Source organism: Neoarius graeffei, chromosome 11 (assembly GCF_027579695.1).
Source record: "Neoarius graeffei isolate fNeoGra1 chromosome 11, fNeoGra1.pri, whole genome shotgun sequence".
NCBI classification, from domain to species: Eukaryota; Metazoa; Chordata; class Actinopteri; order Siluriformes; family Ariidae; genus Neoarius; species Neoarius graeffei.
Window position 1 is genome coordinate 45,129,880 of NC_083579.1, and position 25,328 is coordinate 45,155,207.

The window sequence follows — 25,328 nt, forward strand, 5'->3', positions numbered from 1 at the left end:
CACAGCTGGAATGTTAGTCAAGACTTTCTGGCATTTTGTCAGACAGTTGTGTTTAAAAAAAATTGCAGAACACCACCAGTAACCTGATGAATCACTGTTATTAATAGTAGTGACATTTCTGCATGGCAAATAATTTCCTTGTAGATGTAGTAGTGTAACAGAAAAACAACAGACCCAACTGTCATGATATACATGATGCTTGTACTAAGTAAATGACTCATTCATTGAAAGGGGCGTGTTCAAAATAATAGCAGTGTGGGGTTTAAATTATATTTCCTTAAAATGGGCCTTTCCAAGCACTGTTCGGAGGAACAACGTAATTTGATTCAAAAGTTGATTAGAGAGGGGAAAACGTATAAAGAAGTGTCGCAAATTATAGTACGCTCAGCTAAAATGATCTCCAGTGCTTTAAAATGGCAACAAAAACCAGAAACACACGGAAGAAAACGAGCAACTACTGTTAAAACAGATCGAAGAACAATCAGAATGGCAAAGATTCAGCCAATCATCACCTCCAGAAAGATCAAAGATGATCTAAAATAACCTGTGAGTACTGTTACAGTCAGAAGATGTTTGATTGATGCTAAGCTATCAGCAAGAAACACCCGTAAAGCACCATTGTTTAACCCTTTGATGCAAAACATATGCACACCCCTTCTAATGCGCAACATGGGTCAAAAATGACCCGCATTCATTTTCCAGGTTATTTCATGCTGACTGAGTTTTTCTTTGCTCTATCTTTTTAAATCAATTTATTTTATGATTGAATATTCCAAGTATTCTTTAAATATCTTGTTTTTAATTGCCACAAATCCATCCATTATCTGTAGCCACTTTATCCTGTTCTACAGGGTCGCAGGAGCCTATCCCAGCTGACTACGGGCGAAAGGCGGGGTACACCCTGGACAAGTCGCCAGGTCATCACAGGGCTGACACACAGACACAGACAACCATTCACACTCACATTCACACCTACGGTCAATTTAGAGTCACCAGTTAACCTAACCTGCATGTCTTTGGACTGTGGGGGAAACCGGAGCACCCGGAGGAAATCCACACGGACATGGGGAGAACATGCAAACTCCGCACAGAAAGGCCCTTGCCGGCCACGGGGCTTGAACCCGGACCTTCTTGCTGTGAGGCGACAGCGCTAACCACTACACCACCGTGCCACCCTTACCACAAATCTAATTCTCATTATCTCTAGCCGCTTTATCCTGTTCTACAGGGTTGCAGGCAAGCTGGAGCCTATCCCAGCTGACTACGGGCAAAAGGCGGGGTACACCCTGGACAAGTCGCCAGGTCATCACAGGGCTGACACATAGACACAGACAACCATTCACACTCACATTCACACCTACGGTCAATTTAGAGTCACCAGTTAACCTAACCTGCATGTCTTTGGACTGTGGGGGAAACCGGAGCACCCAGAGGAAACCCACGCGGACACGGGGAGAACATGCAAACTCCACACAGAAAGGCCCTCACCGGCCACGGGGCTCGAACCCGGACCTTCTTGCTGTGAGGCGACAGCGCTAACCACTACACCACCGTGCCGCCCTTACCACAAATCATTAATTTAATTTTTTCTTTCCTACTTTATGAACAAAAATACTTTTATTACTACACATGGGTCATTCAAGTGTGATTTAAAATTAAATGTCTTAATACTATAATAATAATTTGTTTCAAGTAATTACTTGAGCAGTGAATGGGGCCAGTTATTTATTTATTAATTAACTATGTAGTTAGCTAAGCCAACTACAATAAAATTAGCTAACTAAAGTAGAATATGTCAACAGCTAGGTAGCTAATAGTAATTACTTGTAACTTTCTGACAAGTAATCTACTCACTCTCAAGGTAACCCAAACATAACCAATTTTTTTTCTAAGGTAATATTAGAACAACTGAAAAACATTACTTCTATGTATTAGATGGGCAAAGGGCGCTGTGCTGAGCTGTGAAATGTCTGACACGAGCACAATTCACAGTTCCCACCAAACGCTGGAGTAAATGCATGCGGGTCGGTTCTGACCCATGTGTGTAAACTTGATGTAGAATTACAAAAGCTGTGCTTGTTCATAACTTAAGAAAGGAAAAATAAAAATGATGATTTGTGCTAAACAAAATCAAGATATTTACTGCATATTTGGAAAAGTAAATGACAAAATGAATTTATTTCAAAAGTATATCATAGAAACACTCAGCCATACATGAAATAACCTGGAAAATGAATGCAGGTCATTTTTGACCCATGTTGTGCATTAGAAGGGTAGTGATACAAAAAGGGTTTTTATTCAAAAAGTAAGAAAGGAAAAAATAAAATAAGGATGTATGATGATCAAAAACAAGTTAATTGAGGAATACCTTGAATACTGAATGATGGAATTAATTTATTGCAAAGATATAGAAGATAAAAACTCAGCCGGGTCACTTTTGACCCATGTTTTGCATCAAAGGGTTAAAAAACAGCATGTGCTGAATCGGTTAAAATTTGCCAAAGAACAAATTGACAGTACGTCAGACGACCCCGGGGTGCTGAATTCAAGCCACAGTACACTGTGCAGCATGATGGTGCAAACATCATGGTATGGAGATGTTTTTCATACTACAGTGTTGGGCATATTTATCGTATACCAGGGATCATGGGTCAGTTTGAATATATCAGAATACTCGAAGAGATTATGTTGCCATATGCCGAAGAAGAAATGACCCTGAAATGGGCGTTTCAACAAATGACCCCAAACACACAAGTAAGCAAGCAACATCTCATCTCATCTCATTATCTGTAGCCACTTTATCCTGTTCTACAGGGTCGCAGGCAAGCTGGAGCCTATCCCAGCTGACTACGGGCGAAAGGCGGGGTACACCCTGGACAAATCGCCAGGTCATCACAGGGCTGACACATAGACACAGACAACCATTCACACCTACGGTCAATTTAGAATCACCAGTTAACCTAACCTGCATGTCTTTGGACTGTGGGGGAAACCGGAGCACCCGGAGGAAACCCACACGGACACGGGGAGAACATGCAAACTCCACACACAAGGCCCTCGCCAGCCACGGGGCTCGAACCCAGACCTTCTTGCTGTGAGGCGACAGCGCTAACCACTACACCACCGTGCTGCCCGAGCAACATCTTGGTTCCAGCCAAAAAGGATTGAAGGAATGGAGTGGCCAGCTCAATCCCCTGACCTCAACCCCAATGAAAACTTGTGGGGTGACATTAAAAACGTAGTTTCTGAAGCAAAACCCAAAAAGTCCCAGGAACTGTGGAATGTAGCTTGTTCGTCCTGGGCTGAAATACCTCTTTGTAGGTGCCAGGAGTTGGTTGATTTGATGCAATGCAGATGCACAACAGTTATCAAAAACAACAGTTACGCAACTACATATTAGTTCAGTTTGTGGAGAAAAATGTCAACCCTGCTATTTTTTTGACAGATTCAAGATACTGACTGCAAAGCCATCTGAAATTACATTTTTTAAATTTATTTTTAATTGTGCATGGCATTTTCCTATGTCCTGCAAGAAAAATATCATGCGGACGAGGTGTGATCATTTTGATGTCCTGAGGGTTGCTTTTCTCCATTTTGGGACCATTTCCTCCCTCTTGAGGTAAATAGTACAGCCCTGTAGAGACAGCCGAACGCAAGGAGCTTGAACTAATTAGTATAACTGTGGAACCGTGTCACACCAAGATGGCGACATACGGAAAACATCGCGACTCTGCATCAACCTCGGAGAGTGTTGAGTCGCAGGTACGCAATTTGTGGCTGGCATTCCCGAATAGAGCCGTGAAACAAAACACACATGTATCTTTTCTCTGATACTGCTTTTGTGTTATCGTTTCTTTCTCTGTAAGATCAAAACATTCAGTGTATAACTCCATCGCTACCGTGGAGTCGAGCCCATGCATTCTAAGGCCAAGATAGCTGAGCGCTCGCTAGAATGATTTAGTTATCTGTCCAGAAAAATGTCATCATCAAACCTTGATCTATCTTGCAGGTGCGCTCATGAGGCAGGTTTTCCTTTTCTTTTCTGCTGGCTTTTAGCTCGAGGGAGAGCCGAGTCCGCCATGTTATTTTTTAAAGATTTTTTGGGGGCTTTTTTCGGATAGGACAGTGTAGAGACAGGAAATAAGCAGGAGAGAGAGATGGGGAGGGATTGGGAAATGACCTCGGGTCAGAATCGAACCCAGGTCCCCGGATTTATGGTATGGCGCCTTATCCACCTGAGCCATGATGCCCCCGAGTCTGCCATGTTTGCCCACGCTGACTTGTTTTGGTTAAAAGTAGCTCAAACATGCCCCACGATATTGTCGCTCACTTGTTTTGGCAATCTCCGGAATCGTAAAACGCGGGATGCATTTTATCTCAGCAAAACACGTGTACACAGGATACACAGTGTGTGCAGCAGCGGAACATCTCAAAACTCCATCAGCAAGAGAAACAGAACATTTTGCCCAGAATTCAACTTTGCAGTCAGAACCTTTAATTTTCCTTGACTTTGCTTCCCATAAAAGAATAACACAGATTTGATAAAAATGTGTTAATGTTTTGATTTGGAATTGAATGTGTAATGTTTCCATTACATTTGAAATATGGAAATAAAAGCTATTAAATGTATTTCACTTTATTAACGCACTGCTATTTACAACCCAGATTCCAAAAAAGTTGGGACAAAGTACAAATTGTAAATAAAAACGGAATGCAATAATTTACAAATCTCAAAAACTGATATTGTATTCACAATAGAACATAGACAACATATCAAACGTCGAAAGTGAGACATTTTGAAATTTCATGCCAAATATTGGCTCATTTGAAATTTCATGACAGCAACACATCTCAAAAAAGTTGGGACAGGGGCAATAAGAGGCTGGAAAAGTTAAAGGTACAAAAAAGGAACAGCTGGAGGACCAAATTGCAACTCATTAGGTCAATTGGCAATAGGTCATTAACATGACTGGGTATAAAAAGAGCATCTTGGAGTGGCAGCGGCTCTCAGAAGTAAAGATGGGAAGAGGATCACCAATCCCCCTAATTCTGTGCCGACAAATAGTGGAGCAATATCAGAAAGGAGTTCGACAGTGTAAACTTGCAAAGAGTTTGAACATATCATCATCTACAGTGCATAATATCATCAAAAGATTCAGAGAATCTGGAAGAATCTCTGTGCGTAAGGGTCAAGGCCAGAAAACCACACTGGGTGCCCGTGATCTTCGGGCAATTAGACGGCACTGCATCACATACAGGCATGCTTCTGTATTGGAAATCACAAAATGGGCTCAGGAATATTTCCAGAGAACATTATCTGTGAACACAATTCACCGTGCCATCCGCCGTTGCCAGCTAAAACTCTATAGTTCAAAGAAGAAGCCGTATCTAAACATGATCCAGAAGCACAGACGTCTTCTCTGGGCCAAGGCTCATTTAAAATGGACTGTGGCAAAGTGGAAAACTGTTCTGTGGTCAGACGAATCAAAATGTGAAGTTCTTTATGGAAATCAGGGACGCCGTGTCATTCGGACTAAAGAGGAGAAGGACGACCCAAGTTGTTATCAGCGCTCAGTTCAGAAGCCTGCATCTCTGATGGGATGGGGTTGCATTAGTGCGTGTGGCATGGGCAGCTTACACATCTGAAAAGACACCATCAATGCTGAAAGGTATATCCAGGTTCTAGAGCAACACATGCTCCTATCCAGATGACGTCTCTTTCAGGGAAGACCTTGCATTTTCCAACATGACAATGCCAAACCACATACTGCATCAATTACAGCATCATGGCTGTGTAGAAGAAGGGTCCGGGTACTGAACTGGCCAGCCTGCAGTCCAGATCTTTCACCCATAGAAAACATTTGGCGCATCATAAAATGGAAGATACGACAAAAAAGACCTAAGACAGTTGAGCAACTAGAATCCTACATTAGACAAGAATGGGTTAACATTCCTCTCCCTAAACTTGAGCAACTTGTCTCCTCAGTCCCCAGACGTTTACAGACTGTTGTAAAGAGAAAAGGGGATGTCTCACAGTGGTAAACATGGCCTTGTCCCAACTTTTTTGAGATGTGTTGTTGTCATGAAATTTAAAATCACCTAATTTTTCTCTTGAAATGATACATTTTCTCAGTTTAAACATTTGATATGTCATCTATGTTCTATTCTGAATAAAATATGGAATTTTGAAACTTCCACATCATTGCATTCATTTTTATTTACAATTTGTACTTTGTCCCAACTTTTTTGGAATCGGGGTTGTATATACTCATTGCGGGCGGCACGGTGGTGTAGTGGTTAGCGCTGTCGCCTCACAGCAAGAAGGTCCGGGTTCGAGCCCCATGGCCGGCGAGGGCCTTTCTGTGCGGAGTTTGCATGTTCTCCCCGTGTCCGCGTGGGTTTCCTCTGGGTGCTCCGGTTTCCCCCACAGTCCAAAGACATGCAGGTTAGGTTAACTGGTGACTCTAAATTGACTGTAGGTGTGAATGTGAGTGTGAATGGTTGTCTGTGTCTGTGTCAGCCCTGTGATGACCTGGCGACTTGTCCAGGGTGTACCCCGCCTTTCGCCCGTAGTCAGCTGGGATAGGCTCCAGCTTGCCTGCGACCCTGTAGAAGGATAAAGCGGCTACAGATAATGAGAATGGGGGGATATACTCATTGCTCACCTGTGTGCATGTGTGTTCACTGCTTCAGATGGGTTAAATGCAAAGGAGGAATTTCGCTGTGCTTGAGTGTACATATGACAAATAAAGGCTTCTTCTTCTTCTGTAGAAACGACATTTAGTTCCGATGTATACCAGCCATAGAGAGGCATGACAATAAAAAGCCTTAAAACGTGTGTATGCAGTAATGATATTGAAAGACATGCCTTTATTTAACCAGACAGTGCCGGCATTAAGATGGAGTTCCAGTCTTGGGTCTAAAGGTTTCATTTTGTGAAAAAAAAAAAAAAGACAACACTGACTCAGACATTCAACATCAAGTCAGAATTTCAGAAGGAAGGAAAAAAAACCTTCATTAAGAAAACAGTCAGTCAAGCTTAATACTTGGAGAAACTTAATGGTGCACTTACAAAACTGCATGGCAAAGAGTCTTTATGGACTAGAACTTAGGGGCATGTCCCCAATTTTTTCAGTCTTCAGCTTTGTCTTTCAACCAGCCTACTGTACATCAGCCATGTTTAATCATCACATGACCAACTTCAGTACGACTGAAAAATGGCTTTGTAATTTTCCCCTAACAGGGCAGGTAGGTCTGAACATGTCAGTTCAAAGAGTTACACACAGAATTAATACAGCGGATAACTGATCATGTAGTGTACCATTAAAGGAATGCTCTAAAATATAAAGGGGGGGGAAAAACCCTAGTCCATATTTTCTGATTCACATTGCTTACAGAAGAAATTCTGTTTGTATTTTCCTGTGTCTAAAATTTCCAAAACATTTCTTCACTGATATAAAGTGTAATAATACCCGTTCATTTTAAACCACGTTGTTTTAAGACTGCTTTACTGAAAAATTCCATTGTGCAATTTCAAGCACATTGCAAAAAAGTGATTCATTTTGAATCTGAGGAAGGAAGAAAAAAGAAAAAAAAGCTCTACATTGGTCTTCATTTTGTGATCACTGCTCATTTTTTAAATTTCCCAAGCTGTGTTTTTATTATTATTATTTTATTTTTTTATAATGGGCACATGAAAAGCATTATTAGCCAAATCTGTTGACCTAGTTTGTGAATGATCTCACTCTTTCAACATCATGTCAACTAACTCTTCATAAAATAAGTAATTACTCAAATCAAGGCTAGTTTATCCGTTACAAGCAAAGCCAAGGCTTTAGAGATTGTACGTTGGAATAATAATAATAATAATAATAATAATTCCATCCACCACATACAAATTACAATCCAATTGGAGGGTAGGTGTGAGAGCCTGAAATTACATGCATTTAATTGAACGTAAGGACAGTAAGGGCTTTGCTGGCTCTTTGTCAGTTATAAGAACATCTCTTCACAGCAGAATACACTAACCTGTAATACTGATCCAATAACAACGAAGACCATTTACAAACTAATCAATCAATCAGCAAATCACTAGAACTCTACTGATATCTCTCTAATTTTAAACTATTACAAGCATCTGGTTCAGAAGTGTGCCGATGGTGGATTCAGTTCAGCATGTGTTAGAAGAGTCCGATGACTTCTCCGGTCACTGGGTTCAGATCGATGTCGTAGAAACATGGGCGTGTCGGGAGGCCTGGTATGGTGGGCATCTGTATCGGAAAACCGCAAAGTAAGAAACGTGTAAAGAGGCAATTTCAACCTTTTTAAAACTCTCTTTTTAAACCACAACCCTGTTGAATTCTCATTACTGAGAAGCCGTTTATTCACTTTTTTGGTTACAACAACGTTCACAGGGACTTGCATAGTTGACTTGACAGAATTGCATTAAATAAGACAGCAATATAATTGTTGATCTGGTGAAGCTTTCTGTGAGATGTTTAGTTCACATTTTTGGAAGGAGTCTCCACTGTCACAGCGATCAAGCTGTTTCAGACACAGAATTTTTCATATGGAGTACAGGTGCTTGTTAAAACTGCATTTTTTGTCTTGTGAACCAAGATAAACAAGAAAAGGCTGGTGAGGGAAAATACTGTTTATAACTGCATTACTGTTAGCGATAATAGGAATCAACTTGTTTCATAACATTAACAGCAACTAAAAATGGATAACAGCTCATTAAATAAATACACATATACAAATTATTAGTGTTGGCAAACTGTGACGATATAAGAGGAATAATACACTTACTTAAATGTTACTCTATATGTGCTCATAGGCACAATATTAATACTAGCAAGCTGTGTATGCAGTTATCAGTCCAGTGTACTGGTTAGGCTTATTGTAATCAAATCATACAGAAAATGGTAAAGCCAGTAAAGTCTGTTTTCTTGAAATGTACACTATTTCCTGTCTTAATTCATATTGTAGGTCAAGAAAGAACCAGTGACAATAACTTAGAAATGCTCACCGTGCCAACTAATGGGTAGAGAAACCCAGCACCAACGCTCGCACGAATATCACGAATAGGCAGGACAAACCCAGTGGGCACACCCTTCTTTTCAGCATCGTGAGAGAGAGACAAATGGGTTTTTGCCATACAGATGGGCAAATTGCCAAAACCCTACAAAAAGAGGACAAAAATGAAAAGCCCTTTAGAAACATAACATGCAAGTCATTTATCTGCACTGCAAGCAACGTGATGTCACAGGGCTCGACATTAACGGTAGTCTGACTGTCCAGGACTACTAAATGTTTGGTCTGGACAAGTCAAATCCACATCTGCCTGTCTGAGGGGACAAGCTGAATATTTGTTGAAAAATCACCACTGTAATAGTAATTATTCAAGGATTATATCAATAAAATTCCAACAAATATTTTCCTCAAATTGCACCAGTGAGCATCCAGGGTTTGGACATTGAGATCGTGGAGGAGTACAAATACCTGGGTGTTCACCTCAACAACAAACCGGACTGGACTAACAACACAGATGTCGTGTACAAGAAGGGCCAAAGTCGTCTCCACCTCTTGAGAAGACTGAGGTCTTTTGGTGTGTGCAGGACACTGCTTAGGACTTTTTATGACTCTGTGGTGGCATCAGCGATTTTCTATGCTTTGGTCTGCTGGGGCTGTGGAAGTTCAGAGAGGGACAGGAAGAAACTTAATAAACTGGTCAGAAGAGCTGGCTCAGTCTTGGACTGTCCTCTGGACTCCATTGAGGTGGTGGGTGAGAGGAGGATGTTAGCCAAGCTGACCTCTATCATGGATAACCCCTCTCACCCCCTACATGAGGCTGTGGGGGCTTTAAGCAGCTCTTTTAGTAGTAGACTGCTACACCCACGGTGTAAGAAGGAGAGATACCGCAGGTCATTCATACCTGCTGCTGTCAGACTGTATAACACCCACAACTTGTAATGTAGCACCAATAACCTGTTTGTCGTTATATTTGCACTACTTCACCACTACTACCTCTGCCATCTCTCATCGATGCAATTATGTGCAATTAATATAGGCCTTAAACTATTTTTATGCATACTTATATTTATATATAAATATTATTACAGAAACACCCAGACGCGCCTGCCATTATAGCAGGGGATTTAAATCACTGCCAATTGGACGCAGTTCTACCTGGCTTCTATCAAGTAGTCAAAGGTGAAACGCGGAAAGACAGACTATTGGATAAATGCTATGTGAACATAAAGGATGCTTATGGATCTAAAATTAGACCCTCCATTGCTAATTCCGATCACAATGTGGTTCACTTAATCCCGACATACAAATCCAAATTGAAACGCTGCAATGCAGTAGAAAGAGAAATACGATGCTGGTCTCCTGAAGCGTGCGAGGATCTGAGAGCATGTTTTGAAATAACAAACTGGGATATATTCCACGACCAGAACTCCTTAGATGTCACCACTTCAGTCATCACGGATTATATTAACTTTTGTGCACAGTTAGTTATCCCCAGTAAACGTATAAAGATCTATCCCAATAACAAACGATTTGTATCCAAGGACATTAAAGACATAATTAACAAAAGAAAAGCAGCTTTCAAAAGCAAAGACATGATTAAATGTAAACAATTGGAGAAGGTTTTAAAAAACAAACTAAGGGAAGCTAAACAGGTACATAGAGATCAGCTGAAAAATAACTTTAAAGAAAAAAACCCCAAAAGACTCTGGGACAATATGAAAAAAATAACTGGAATGTCATCTTCCAACAAACCCATTGTGACTGGTAATGAACTCATGTTTGCAAATGAACTGAATGACTTTTTTTGCAGGTTTGATTCTTCTTCCCACTTCAGTGATTGTGAAAATATAATCAACACCATTAACCCGTCCTACTCTGACAGAATCCTCATAACTGTCGAGGAGGTTAGGGGCGTCTTCCAGCGCAATAATACAAGGAAAGCCTTAGGGCCTGACCACAGCAGTGCTCTTATATTAAAAACATTCGCCAGGGAACTAGCCCCGGTATGGCAACCCATTTTTCAGCAGTCCCTGGACACCCATTATATCCCACTAGCATGGAAAACATCTCACATTAAACCTATCCCCAAAAAGAAATGCCCTAAAGAACATAATGACTATAGGCCAATAGCCCTCACATCAGTGATCATGAAGTCACTAGAAAAAATCATAGTCCAACATTTAAACAGACAGATGGGGGGACTTCAAGACCCCTACCAATTTGCATATAAACACGGCCGTAGCACAGAGGATGCAGTGGTTGCACTGACACATATCATATCTAAACATCTAGATAAATCCAACACATATGCCAGGGCACTTTTTATTGATTTCTCTTCAGCATTCAATACTGTTCAGCCAAACTTGCTTCTGTCTAAAATGATTAAGTTTCATATAAACCCATATATTATTTACTGGTATTTTTCTTTTTTAACAAACAGGGTCCAGCTAGTTAAGGTTAATGACACACTTTCTTCTCCCATCACCAGCAATGTTGGAGTTCCCCAGGGCTGCATAAGCTCTCCCAGGTTGTTCACCCTGTATACCTCGGACAGCACCACCAATGTGCCAAATCAATATCTTTTTAAATATTCAGATGACTCAACATTAGTCACTCTTTTCACAAAATCAGATGATGACTCTTTGTACCAAAACAATGTGGACTGGTTAATTGAATGGTGTGATAATAACTATCTTATCATTAACACAGTGAAGACAGAGGAGGTCATCTTTGGAAAACCTCCTCTCCAACTTTCCAAAGTTAAAATCCATAACTCAGACATTGCTCAAGTCCCATCCTATAAATACCTTGGTGTCATGATTGACCAGAATCTGACATGGACTGACCACATAGAATTCACATGTAAAAAAATACAACAACGTATATATTTCTTGCGAAGACTAAGATCTTTTGGTGTCAGCGACCAAATAATTTTTTTGTTCTTTACATCTGTGATCCAGAGCGTTATGCTTTACTGCAGTACAGCTTGGTATAGCAGCCTCTCTGTCAAGGATAAAGCTAAACTCCAGCATCAAATAAAAATATGCTCTAAGATCATTGGGCAGCCCATAGCACACCTATTTCAGGAAGCTCACAATAAGAGTATGCTCAGACTGGCCACATGCATCTCCACTGATGCTACGCACATCTTACACCAAGAATATCAATTATTACCTTCAAATAGGCGCTTCAGAGTTCCCTTCTTCAACCGCAATAGACTTAAACATTCTTTTATACACCAATCAATTCTTTTACTGAATCTGCAGCATGCACCAGCGAGCGTTTAATCCAATGTATTACACATGGTGAAAATTTCCCTCATGTTATGTATGGCTGTTTTTATGTATGTCTGTATGAAGGTTTGTGTCCTCCGTCTTGCCTTTACCCCTGACTATGGTGGTGGGTTATTGTACTGTTACTGTGATGTTATATGTGTGTGTGTTGTCCTCAAGCGAGTCTTGTTCAGGGATGTAAACCAAATTTCAGTGTAAACTGACAATAAAGTATTATCGTATCGTATCGTATGTGTGTGTATATATACAGAGTCTACCTGTAATATGCAATTTTTCCGAGCCTCTCAATAAGGCAATGTTTCTATACTTTTTCACAGTAGATAATGCAAATAGCCCTCTGTATTTAATCCTTTGTTTGTCTAATTTTTATATTCAGTTTTATTTGTTATCTGTTTGACATTTTCTTGCTACTGTAACACGTGAATTTCCCCGATGTGGGATCAATAAAGTGAATCTAATCTAATCTAATCTAATCTAATCTAATCTAATAAAACCAGTTCAACCCCCTTGATCTGGCCGTGTTATTGTTTACGAAATTCCGTAAGGTGCGTGTGTAAAAATAACCATGTCGTAATATCTAATTATACATTATTAGACTATGAATTAATCAAAATCAGAGAAATGGCGATCAAATACCTCATTAAAAAAAATACCTGTGGTGAATTTTCATTTCATTCGGACAGTCATTGTATTTTTCTTTTGTACGGTACACAGTAAGCATCACAAATGTCGGAATTTTGCGACAGTGCAGAACTCACTTGTGGTCTGCTTCATTCGCAATTTGATTCCGTCACCTTTATCATGTCCAACTTGTTTTCTTTGGGTTTCATTTCGTCGAAAGAAAGTGAAAAAGACGACAATCCCAACTCTTAAAACTGCAGATCAGGTAATGGGTTATAACACCACACACACCATAATGGGGCACTGGATAGTTTTAGTTTATTGTTACAGTTAAGTAGCCTAGTAAACTAGACCCGCCCGCCTAGCGGCCAAAAATATTTTTGCCTACGAGTGGGTCTAGCCTCGCACCATATCAACAAAACACCCCGGGCATCAAATCGTGCCCGCCAATCACAACGCAAGGTTTTTGTTTGGATTCTTTGGGCGGGCTTTTGCAGGAGTGACGACAAAGCTGCGCGACGCTGGAGAAAGCACAACAGGAAAAATGGCTACGGCTAGTGAACAGCGCGCGTTTGACTCCGCTTTGGAATCAGTTTTAGAAGAATTAGACTTGGAGTTTTCGTTGAAACATGAGCAGGAAGAGGCTCTCCGCTCATTCCTTTTCAAGAAGGACGTTTTCGCTGTTTTGCCGACCGGCTATGGCAAAAGTCTGATCTACCAGCTGGCTCCGCTCGTAGCCAAAAGGATGGGGCTAGTTTGTGCAGTACGAAGAATTAATAAACCGCTTTGAAACATTACTTTTTGATTGTTTCTTATTTTCCCGTTATTTTAAATTTAAGGGAAATTATTTCACCAAACACCACTAAATAAAAACTCTCAAAAACAGTTTAAGCAAACCCTTGAAAAACACTTGAAAAAAAAAAATAAGAGTGTATGTTAAGTATGTGGTACAGCCTCCAAACTAGTGGTCATTATCTCCAAACTTCTTAATATCGAGAACCTGTTTATTAATTAATACGCATTTTGAAAAATTATTTATTTCAAGGCCTCCCCCACTGCTTTCTGTCGCTCTGACTACGTCACAGTCACTGTTGCGCTGATTGGTCAGAGCGTTGGCCTATACGCACAGAGACAGTTTGAAAGACAACGGGTTGTTCCTACCCACACCCTTCGGAAATGTCTACGACCGAGACCAGACTAAATATTCACATTTAGTCTGGCTTGCCAGGCTAACAGTTAAGGATTAAGAAAAAAAAACTCATTACAACATAATGATCATCAGAGCTACACCTGCTTTTCGATAAACTTTAACCACTTTCCTTTCATTTAACTAATAAATACACAGCAATAAAAAGGTTATGGTCAGGACAAGTGAAAAATCTTGCTGCTGGCCTGACTGAACAAGTCGATTAAACGGATAATGCCAAGCCCTGTGCTCATGTGCAATTATTTCGCTCACTCACCCATTAAAACAACACACCTCATTGAGCATTTCTGGCTCCAGAGGCCTCCACCCTTTCAACAGGTATGAGTCATGTTGGCATGCAGAGCTTTTCATCTCCAGAGAAGTTGTTGTCAAAAACAAAGACGTCTCATCTTGTTTAACGGCATTCTGACGTGACTCTGGGTGTCTCCAGCGATCTGAAAGCTACCTAGACGAGGATAAAGTCCAGTGTGCTGCTCAGCCAAATGTTTTGGTTGCCTGGAAACTAAAAAACTAGTAGCTAACAATTTAATATGTGATATAGCAGGCCATTTTTGCTAGCTCAATGCAGCAATGCAGACCAGTGTTCTCCACGGGCGCTTTTAAAAAAGTGGCGCACCGCCACGTTATAATACTGATCCGCTACCCTTCCCTTGGCCAAAAAAAGTAACTTCATCAGTATGCACCAAATAAATTGTTAAGTATTTGCTTTATGATAATTTTGTAACTATTTAACACGCAGAAGACCATTAAACGAATGCATACGGGGCTACCTGAAGTGGCCACGTGACTGCAATAGAAAATCATCCGGCCGGCTGCGTACAGACTGTGACCCAGAGTTCTGCAGATTGAGGTTGATCCCTGCGTTACACTACACCGCACCACATTACACTATACTGACACATAGTAACACTGGAAGCTACAAACTGCAGCTAGCCAGCAGCTAAATAACTTTTCGGATGCACACGCAGGTTGCTTGTAGTGTTATTGTGCAACGTCTTTTCTGACCATACACAGTTACAGTAATCCTATAACAGCACACACACGCACACTTTAGTTAAGTTCAGGTCTTTTATTTTACGTATCTGTGATTGTGTAGGCGAGAGCTGCATTTTCCCGTTGCTTCACTGTTTGTTTACTGCAGGACTTCTGGGTTCCTGGGTCAAAGGACCCGAACTACAGAGGCCGGGGTGGCTTTGTAGTGCCAGTTTTGGGCATGCGCACCAGCTCGTACATGGATTGTAGTGGTTTCACCCAATTAACATTAATTATGTGTATTTAAAAAAAAAGTATGCATTTATTGTCACACATCACATCACATTATCTCTAGCCGCTTTATCCTTCTACAGGGTCGCAGGCAAGCTGGAGCCTATCCCAGCTGACTACGGGCGAAAGGCGGGGTACACCCTGGACAAGTCGCCAGGTCATCACAGGGCTGACACATAGACACAGACAACCATTCACACTCACATTCACACCTACGGTCAATTTAGAGTCACCAGTTAACCTAACCTGCATGTCTTTGGACTGTGGGGGAAACCGGAGCACCCGGAGGAAACCCACGCGGACACGGGGAGAACATGCAAACTCCACACAGAAAGGCCCTCGCCGGCCATGGGGCTCGAACCCAGGACCTTCTTGCTGTGAGGCGACAGCGCTAACCACTACACCACCGTGCCGCCCTGCATTTATTGTAATTGGGTATTTTGTTTATGAATTATAGAGATTACTGGCATGCACTTAGACCTGAAAGTGTTCTGTAAATGTATGGCTTATGCGATGTTGGTAATATAAAACAATTGGTATCTTCCAGTGGGTGGGGACAGGCCACTATATTAGATTAGATTCACTTTATTGATCCCACATCGGGGAAATTCACGTGTTAAAGTAGCAAGAAAATATCATACAGATAACAAATAAAAACTGAAATAAAAATTAGACAAACGAAAGATTAAATACAGAGGGCTATTTGCATTATCTACCGTAAAAAGTATAGAAACATTGCCTTATTGTGAGGCTCGGAAAAAAAAAATTGCACATTACAGGTAGACTCTGTGTGTAATGTAATTATATATATACACACACACACACACACATACATATATGTATATATATATACACACACACACACACACACACACATACATACACACACACACATACATACACACACACACACATATATATATATATATATATATATATATATATATATATATATATATATATATATATATAGAGAGAGAGAGAGAGAGAGAGAGAGAGAGAGAGAGAGAGAGAGAGAGAGACACACACACACTGTATACAGTATAGCCTTCTGAAGGGAGGTGGGTTAGTTGGGTCATGGGCACTGGCTGTTATGTAGTAGTCCTGTAATGTGCATGTAATCAGGTGGTGCAAACATAGTGCAATACAGTATTCTGTTTTGTAGACAAAGTATTTTTTTGTTGTAATAATTACTTGAAATTTTATTATTATAATTTATTTTGTATTAAATTTCTGCTGTGACTTTGGGAAACCGGACCCAATAAAACATCTTGTATTAAAAGTTCTATCTTTGGCTGTTGTCCATCAGATGATATGTACAGTAAGAATGTGTTAATTTTTTTGTAAAATGATTTTAACAATGACTTAGCATTTCCTATCCATTTATTGGCCAGTTTCACTGTCCAAAAAAAAAAAAGTCCAAAGTCCATCAGCTTGTGTTATTGCCAGACCCAAGTTTTAACCAGCAACGTTATTTACAGTTCTAAGGCCACACATTGGTTAAATGTAGTTTTCCGACATATTTGCGTATCTTCACAAGGGGTAGTTAAGGCTAGGCTTGTTGATCACACATCTTGCCTGTGACTCTGCAAGTGACCTCGTGTTATCATGTCAGATCACAACTCAAATTGTAGTAGATAAAGAAAAACTTAAATATTGAGCAATGTAAGACACTATATGGCAGCATTTCCGCTAGAAAAAAATTCTGCCGGTCAAAGTGACCGGCAGAGGTTTCACCTTCCGGACATGTTGATAACATGCCGGTCAAATATTCCATCGTTCCTAATTAGCCTAGTGCAGAAAAATTGGAAGTAGACTAGTAGCTTAAAGAATGACAATTAGACCGTATAAAAATAATGCAACATGTTTATTGGCCTTACTTTCAAATAATTCCATGAACACTCGTTGCGCAAACGACCCCATGCGTTATTCGCACGAGGTGCCAGAGTTATTTTTAAGAAACGTATCATTAATGATGAACCAGCAATATCAAATAAAATCAGAAAAAAATACATGTAGTGAAAATTCATTATGTCTGATTATTATAACTATTCTTTAAGTTCGTTTCTTAAGACACGTATTTTTTCGTATGTTACCTCGTTTGTTGACAGTTTCGGCGAACACTTCCGCCTTCTTCAAAACAGTCACCAGATGTCGAGTGGTGACGTGCCTTATCAGCTGATGTTACTCTATGGAGGCGTGAACGTCCCGCCCAATTTGACAGGTAGTCCACGCCTCCTGCTAGACTCACAAGATCCGAAAAAGAAAAAGCAAACCAAGAAAACTTAAAATCAGCCATTTCAGACCACTGCAAACGACAAAATCATATTATGAATTGGGAAGAGGCCAGAGTCATTCGTGCTGAAGAGAATAGATATCAGCGTTGGATTTTGGAGGCAGTGGAGATACAAAAGTGGGCGCAGAGGACGATGAACCGGGATGAGGGAGCGTACGCGCTGTCACACATCTGGAGCGCAGTCCTGGGGCAGCGACCTGACTGCAGGAGGCGTGGACTACCTGTCAAATTGGGCGGGACGTTCACGCCTCCATAGAGTAACATCAGCTGATAAGGCACGTCACCACTCGACATCTGGTAACTGTCAACAAACGAGGTAACATACTAAAAAATACGTGTCTTAAGAAACGAACTTAAAGAATAGAAAAAAATACAGGTTCTTCCTTGTGGTTTAATAAACTAATCCCCCTTCCCCACATCAAACAAATAAGACTAAATAACAGCCTAATAATAACAACACTGTGTCTTGACGTGCACCTGAATGGTGCAGGTTAAATTGTCAAATAGTAGGCTAACTATCAAATTATTCATAACACTGCCTCGTATAACTGAACTCCTACTTTTTACGCTGTTTGGCAGTGTTGAAGTTGGCAGCTGCCGACATGAAATCGAAACTTTGCAGTGTCTCTCCACAACTGGCGATGCGCATAAGGGCCTCTGCATGCTCTTGCGACAAGGCTTTCGCAGATAGCTTTTCGCAGACAGTTGTAATTTATCGTTGAGCGGGGAGTAATAGGCGTGCGCGATGTTATTCACCGCCACAACGCAAGGGGGCGCGAAGTCGCGAAATCGCTAGGAGTAGTTGGTGGGTGTGGTTAGTGGAGTGTTTATCCTCCGGTTACTTATAATGACTAGAACTGGAGTCGTATAGATGTACGTACTTCCTCGATCAACCGCTCTTCGTGCTGCTCCATCTTCGCTCGTGTTTTTAAAAATGGCGGTCGTGAAAACAAACCAAACTGGGAAAGTAGGGAAGCGGAAGTGCGTGTACAGCGGATGTAGAGTGGACCAATCAGAGCCCTCTTGTCTGCGACGCAGTCTGCGAGGCTTCTGTGGTGGTCACAATTTTTGGGAGGTGCGCGCAGAGCGTCTGCGAAGGGGGGGGGGGGGGGGGGGGCGCTACGCAGATGCCATCTGCGACGCCATCTGCGAGGACTGCGTTGTCAGCATAAATTGGCCTTAAGTCGCGTAACCTTGTTCTCTAAGAGGCGACTTCGCTGCTTTGTCTTGATCCGATTCGAGACAGGGATCACACAGGCTATTTTGGCGAGCTTGGCCCACTCTGGAAATATTTCGTTGAAATCCCGTATGAGGACTTCACAGGCTGTGGCGAATTGCAATCCTCCATAGCCACGGAGCGCTGTCATCACAGCGAGGGCATCTCGTCGCAGGGCCACGGCATCGATAAGAGTGGTGTCTGCAGACTCGACGCTTGTGAAATGGGAAACAACCATTCTGACCGTTACCACCAATTACCTCACATCTCAGCCATGGGAACTTTTCACTCCATTCCGAATGAAACCCCCGACACTTTTGCTTTTTCTCTGGAGGTGGAGCTGTCGGCACATCTGGGACAGAGCGTTGATCATGGGATTCACCATCACCTCTCTTGTGAGTCGCATCTGGCCTCTGAAAAAAACTTTTAAGGCTAGTCTGCCTGGGACCGGCCATATTTTAACTTAGCCTAGGTATTTGTTTGTTAGCAGAAGACGTTAGCCGCGTTCATTAAACAAAGTGGTTGTCATGTTTATTTTTACGCAGATTACGCTGTAGAATCTTTGCTGCAAACAAACGCTGGTCGGCCAATCACACATGTTCCTTCCGATGCGTTTTTATTAGGTTAAATTATTTTATTTTAATATTGTGTTACTACATTAGACCTAAATGGTAGTATTATTCTGAAATTCAAATTGTGTTAGAGAGACGGGATTATTAGTCAATTTCAATCAGACAATTTGACCGGTGAGATTTCATTTTCTCCGACATATTTTTTTTTTCCCGGCCAATGTCCGGTAATTACCGGACAACGGAATGTCTGCCATATGGCCAAGTTTATGGAGACCTGACCGTGTGGTTCTCAAAACTGTTGCCACAAAGTTGGCAGCGCACAACTATATAGGACGTCTCTGAATGCTAGATCATTTTAATTTCCCTTCACTGGAACTACAGGGCCCAAATATATTCTAGTATGACAATGCGCTTGTGCACAAAATGAGATTTATTAAGGTTCGAGTGCAGGTGCTCAAGTGGCCTGCACAGAGCCCTAACCTCAACACTTCTGGGATGAACTACAATGTGGACTGCACCCCAGGCCTCCTCGCCCAACAGCAGTGCCTGACCTCATCGATGCTCTAGTGGCTGAAGGGCTTATATGTTCAAGCACGTATAAAATGTTTTGCTTGTGTTCCAACACACTTTTGGCCATACAGCATACATTGCTTACGGTTTTTAATTCATAAAGTAGATCGTTTTTAAAAATTACCTAAAAAAAACCCAAAAAACAAACTATGGTGACTATAACTCCAACACGTCAATGTTTTCACAGAAGTTTCCTAAACCTCATACCATTGATTTTCTAAACTACATCCACACCGTTATTGAATGCTGAAGATGAAGTCTGAACTCTAAGTGCTAGCACAAGGCATAACCCTGATAACTGTCTTACCTGTTTGGTATAGAGCTCTACTTTATGCTGGGCTTCGGAGAGGAGCTCGATATCATCTGCTCCGTAAATCTTCTGTGCAATTATTCTGATCTTATCAGCAATGGGCAACTTAAAAAAAAATAAAAATAAATAATTGTAATACATGACTTACAATCAGCAGTCATGAAGTCTAGAAACTACAACAGAAGTGCTGAGTGCGAATGATCTTACCTCAAGGTCATACAAGAAGCTGAAGTTGCTGGGTACCTCTGTAGCTTTCTGCACAGCTTTGCCCAACTCTGTGGCTCCAGCGCCCCCGTCTGCCCAGTGAGTGCAGGTCACTGCGTCAAAGGCTCCTGCCTCTTTAGCCAGCTTACAGATCAGATTCAGTTCGGTTTCAGTGTCCGTCCTGCACACAAACACGCAGAGAGAACGTTCATACTCGAACTGTATCCCAATTCAAATGTAAAGCCTGGGTCACAACCGGCCGTACGTGCTCCTACGGCCAGTCTACGTGCAAAAAACACAAGAAACGTATGGAGGGCGCATGTGAAACGCACGGAGGGTGCACGTGTGACGTGCTGATTTTCGAGCCGTAGACTGGCCGCAGAGGTTCTTTGTCATGTCAAACAAACTCTACGGGCGCTTACGTTTTTTTCAGGTTGCAAGACAAACTTACAGCCAACGTGTGTCTTTCTCCATGAACAAAAAAAACGCAGCGATTTGGGAAACGCCAAAAATCGCACGGCCAAAAAAAATCGTACGTCCGGTTGTGACCTAGGCTTTAGGCATAAAAACACAAAACAGGGCATGCTGTTATGGGTAATTAATCAACAACAGCAGGGTGGTGTGCTGTGATGTGCGTAGATGAGAAACGGAGTTACTCTTCCCACCACAAGTTGATTGCTTTTCTTTAGCAGCAGGTCATACTTTTTATCCATTTATAGTTACATTTAAAATTTGTTCAACCTCGCTTTCTTTCGCTTACTCGTAGTTGATACACAAAATATACTGCTCGTCATGTTACCAAGAAAATACAAATCCCCCAATCGTGAAGACGTTCCCATGAAAGAAAACTTAAAGTGCATATCCTGGACCAAATTTGTTTTGTTTTTTTTTTTAAATATGAAACTATGTCCCTTTACACACTCATCCAGAAGGGTAATTTTGCACAAGGCCATCTGTCTACAGCACAAAAAAATAAAATAATAAAACGCGTCTGTAAAAATTCCAAGGAAGTCTGGAGCCAGATTCGTGACGTCACCTGCGGAAGCGCCAGCAGGCTGCGAGAGCTTTGCACGGCTTCAGTGCACAGCCTGTGTAGACCAAGTTTAGCAGCGAGCGATTTTGCATTGAAATATGGAATTGTCACCTGAGCGCAATGTTACTTCACCTTTGGATGAAGAATGTAAGGTTGCTACACCCTCCTACGATACAGCTGTTAACCATTTTAATAATTACATGATAGCGTTGAAGAAATTTGCAGAAAACCACCAGGTCGTTTTCTCATAAACAAACCAGCACTGACATAGGATTCAGAGGGAGACGTCCCGCACGCGACATCACGAAAATCAATGTTTGCCGGGAAATCCAAATGACAAGTTTTTTCAGAGGCGGACCAATTCGCCTCAAATGGCTTGATTTCAACTGAATTTTTCTGGTATTGCGCAAGGTAAAAAAATTGCACAAAATTCAAAATGTGACAGATATTCGACCAAAGTTTAATATAAAACAGGAGAATTACATTGATCTTGCTTCTGAATTTACCCGTGATATGCACTTTAAACTTATGGTACAAAACACTGACGCTGGAGACTCATTCCAAAAACATTAAACATCTCACAGAAAGCGTCAATTTGTTTACCATGCTTTCTTTGTTAAAAGTTTTCCTAATTAATGAATAGCCTTAGGTTATGACCATTATTCTCTATACAAGTCCCCATGCAAGTTGCTACTATAATAACAAATGCATTAATTCGAAAGCTTTTTAATTTGAATTGGAGCCAGGAACGCTCTCAGAGCCGTACTGTTACGGAAAATAAATCAACACCTTCTGACCAATCAGGATCGAGCATTTTTCATAACTAAGCCATATCTTTCAACGTAATATAATCTGACCCAAATCTCATGAGTAGAATGTATAGTCTGTGCATTCTGTTAAATTTATTTTAATTCCTGTATAGTTTCTTACTTGAAAGCATTGACTGCTACGACGACTGGCACACCAAAGTGCTTGGCATTCTCGATCTGCTTCCTCAGGTTGCTGAAGCCTTTCTCCACCAGCTCCAGGTTCTAGAGACCATCATATACATAAATCATACGGTCAGGTTTCTAGTAGCTTTATTTAAAATACTGTACAAATGTAATATTTCTATACAATACACGTGGCTGGTGTAAAATGCACAAGTCAATTTGTCCCGGACAGAAGAACTGATCGATATTATCACCTCTTCTACGTATTCCTTTGGAAGAGGCATGCCAGCTGTGACCTAGAGAAAAATACAGACATTTCAAATACATTGCAGGAAAGCAAAAGTACAAATCAAACTAAATATTTCAGGGTTTTTTTTTTTTTTTTGATGGTCCAATCACCAACATATCCAGCATGTCACTTTGAAATATACGGAATTAAAAATCTAGCCAATAAAAAGACATTACTACTGATGATGAATAAAATTTCTCATACATGGGTTATATTGCTTCTGTAATACTGACAAAGAGAAAAGGAAAAGGAAGAAGGGACAAGATCCGAGCACAGCACAGCAGCAGTGACCTCACAAAAACAAAAATTCATGAGCGTAACCTAAAGCAGTGATTCCCAATCGCTGTGCCGCAGCACATTAGTGTGCCGTGAGAGATCATCAGTTGTACCGTGGGAAATTATCCAATTTCACTTAATTGTTCTGAAAATTATTATTGATTTACTGCAAATAATTTGTCTTTGTTTGTCTATGCCAGTGACGTATAGTGACAGACAGAACAATTAAATACTCTTCCACTAGATGGTAGCAGGTAGCTAGTTAACCTGTGTATCTACCTGTTGCCATTCAAACAATAGAATTAGTAATGCTTCGGGTGTGACAGCGGTGATGGCGATGGATAAATATTTGAAAAGAAAAAGTACACAATCCAAACTGGGTCCTGGAGAAAATTCTGACCCAGATGAAGGCCCTAGTATGAATAGAGGTCAGAAGAAAGCAAAAAAAAGTGATTTTCCACAACCTATCTATGTGAGCTGGGCTTTTCAAGCATTACTGCTATAAAAACTAAAAAAAGGAGAGTGACTCAGAGCTGTTGAGGAAGATCTTCGTGTGTCTTTCTTCAATTCCTGCGAGTATATCAGCTTTGTGTTCAACTAAACAGGCCCAGGTTTCACACTGAGTAAGTAAATTGTGAGTAAATTGAGACTAGATGATCATTATATTTCATTATATATACTTTTTATGACATTTTTGTTTGGTGGTGTGCCGTGGGATTTTTTGAATGTAAAATATGTGCCGTGGCTCAAGAAAGGTTGGGAAACACTGACCTAAAGGACCTGGTAAAATATTTTTATATAAATATATATTTTTTTTTTTAAAGTTTTTTTTTTTACTAACGAGTAGCAAACTAGTACACTAGGGATGTAACATAATACCATTATGTGCTATTGTCTATGCTGGGCTTCTGCCGTTGCAGCCCATCCACCTCAAGGTTCGATGTTTCGTGCATGCCGAGATGCTTTTCTGCTCAGCACGGTTGTAAAGAGTTTCTATATCCTTCCTGGCAGCTCGAATCATCTCATCTCATTATCTGTAGCCGCTTTATCCTGTTCTACAGGGTCGCAGGCAAGCTGGAGCCTATCCCAGCTGACTACGGGCAAAAGGCGGGGTACACCCTGGACAAGTCGCCAGGTCATCACAGGGCTGACACATAGACACAGACAACCATTCACACTCACATTCACACCTACGCTCAATTTAGAGTCACCAGTTAACCTAACCTGCATGTCTTTGGACTGTGGGGGAAACCGGAGCACCCAGAGGAAACCCACGTGGACACGGGGAGAACATGCAAACTCCACACAGAAAGGCCCTCGCCGGCCACGGGGCTCGAACCCAGGACCTTCTTGCTGTGAGGCAACAGCGCTAACCACTACGCCACCATGCCGCCCCAGCTCGAATCAACCTGGCCATTTTCCTCTGACCGCTCTTATCGACAAGTCGTTTGTTTCCACCCACAGAACTGTCGCTCACCCAGTGTTTTTTGATTTTCGCACCATTCTGTGTAAACTCTAGAGACTGTTGTGTGTGAAAACCCCAGGAGATCAGCAGTTTCTGAAATACTCAAGCCAGTCCATCTGGCACCAACACCCATGCCACAGCGATCACAAGGTTTCCTCATTCTGATGTGAATGAAGCTCTTTAACTCTATCTGCATGGCGTTATGCATTGTGCTGCTGCCACATGACTGAATGATTGGATAACTGTATCAACGAGCAGATGTACTGGTGTTCCTAGGAAAGTGGATGATGAGTGTATATAATATAACATTTCTTCACACATGGATAACACTACATCACGTAGCGGACACATCTAATCATTACTTCAACTCTGAGACAGTTAACAGATCACTAATAAAAGTAAATCACATGTTTATTAGTTATTAATAAGTGCTCCCACTCACTGTTGGTCCACCCCCGTGCATCTTCAGTGCCCTCACTGTGGCCACCAGCACCACCACGTGAGGCCGCAGCCCAGAGTAACGACACTTAATGTTGAAAAACTTCTCCATGCCGATGTCTGCACCAAAGCCTGCCTCGGTTACTGCCAGAAACAAAGCGCCAAGTACAAAACATGATTAGAAATAAACATGACATTTCAGCTATGTCCATGTTGCGAAAAAGAAAATTAATTAAGCCAGTGCTTCTCAAAGTGGGCTTCAGGAACCTCCAGGGGTCCGGGATTTTTTTTTTTTTTACAGTGGTGGAAA

The 25,328-nt window shown here is 41.3% G+C and overlaps 1 protein-coding gene across 2 annotated transcripts in view; it reads right to left on the reverse strand.

Annotated features, from left to right (window-relative positions):
* Positions 1–6,840: 6,840 nt before the first annotated feature.
* The window catches only part of mthfd1b (methylenetetrahydrofolate dehydrogenase (NADP+ dependent) 1b), an 86,716-nt gene continuing 68,228 nt past the window's right edge, over positions 6,841–25,328 (reverse strand). For both annotated transcript variants that reach the window (XM_060933995.1, XM_060933996.1), the window contains 7 exons: positions 25,023–25,162; positions 22,805–22,846; positions 22,549–22,649; positions 20,589–20,766; positions 20,379–20,486; positions 9,029–9,181; positions 6,841–8,270 (listed from right to left, as the gene is read on the reverse strand). In XM_060933995.1, coding sequence (XP_060789978.1) covers positions 8,181–8,270; positions 9,029–9,181; positions 20,379–20,486; positions 20,589–20,766; positions 22,549–22,649; positions 22,805–22,846; positions 25,023–25,162 — 812 coding nt within the window. In that variant the 3' untranslated portion in view covers positions 6,841–8,180. The remainder of the gene's footprint in view (positions 8,271–9,028; positions 9,182–20,378; positions 20,487–20,588; positions 20,767–22,548; positions 22,650–22,804; positions 22,847–25,022; positions 25,163–25,328) is intronic.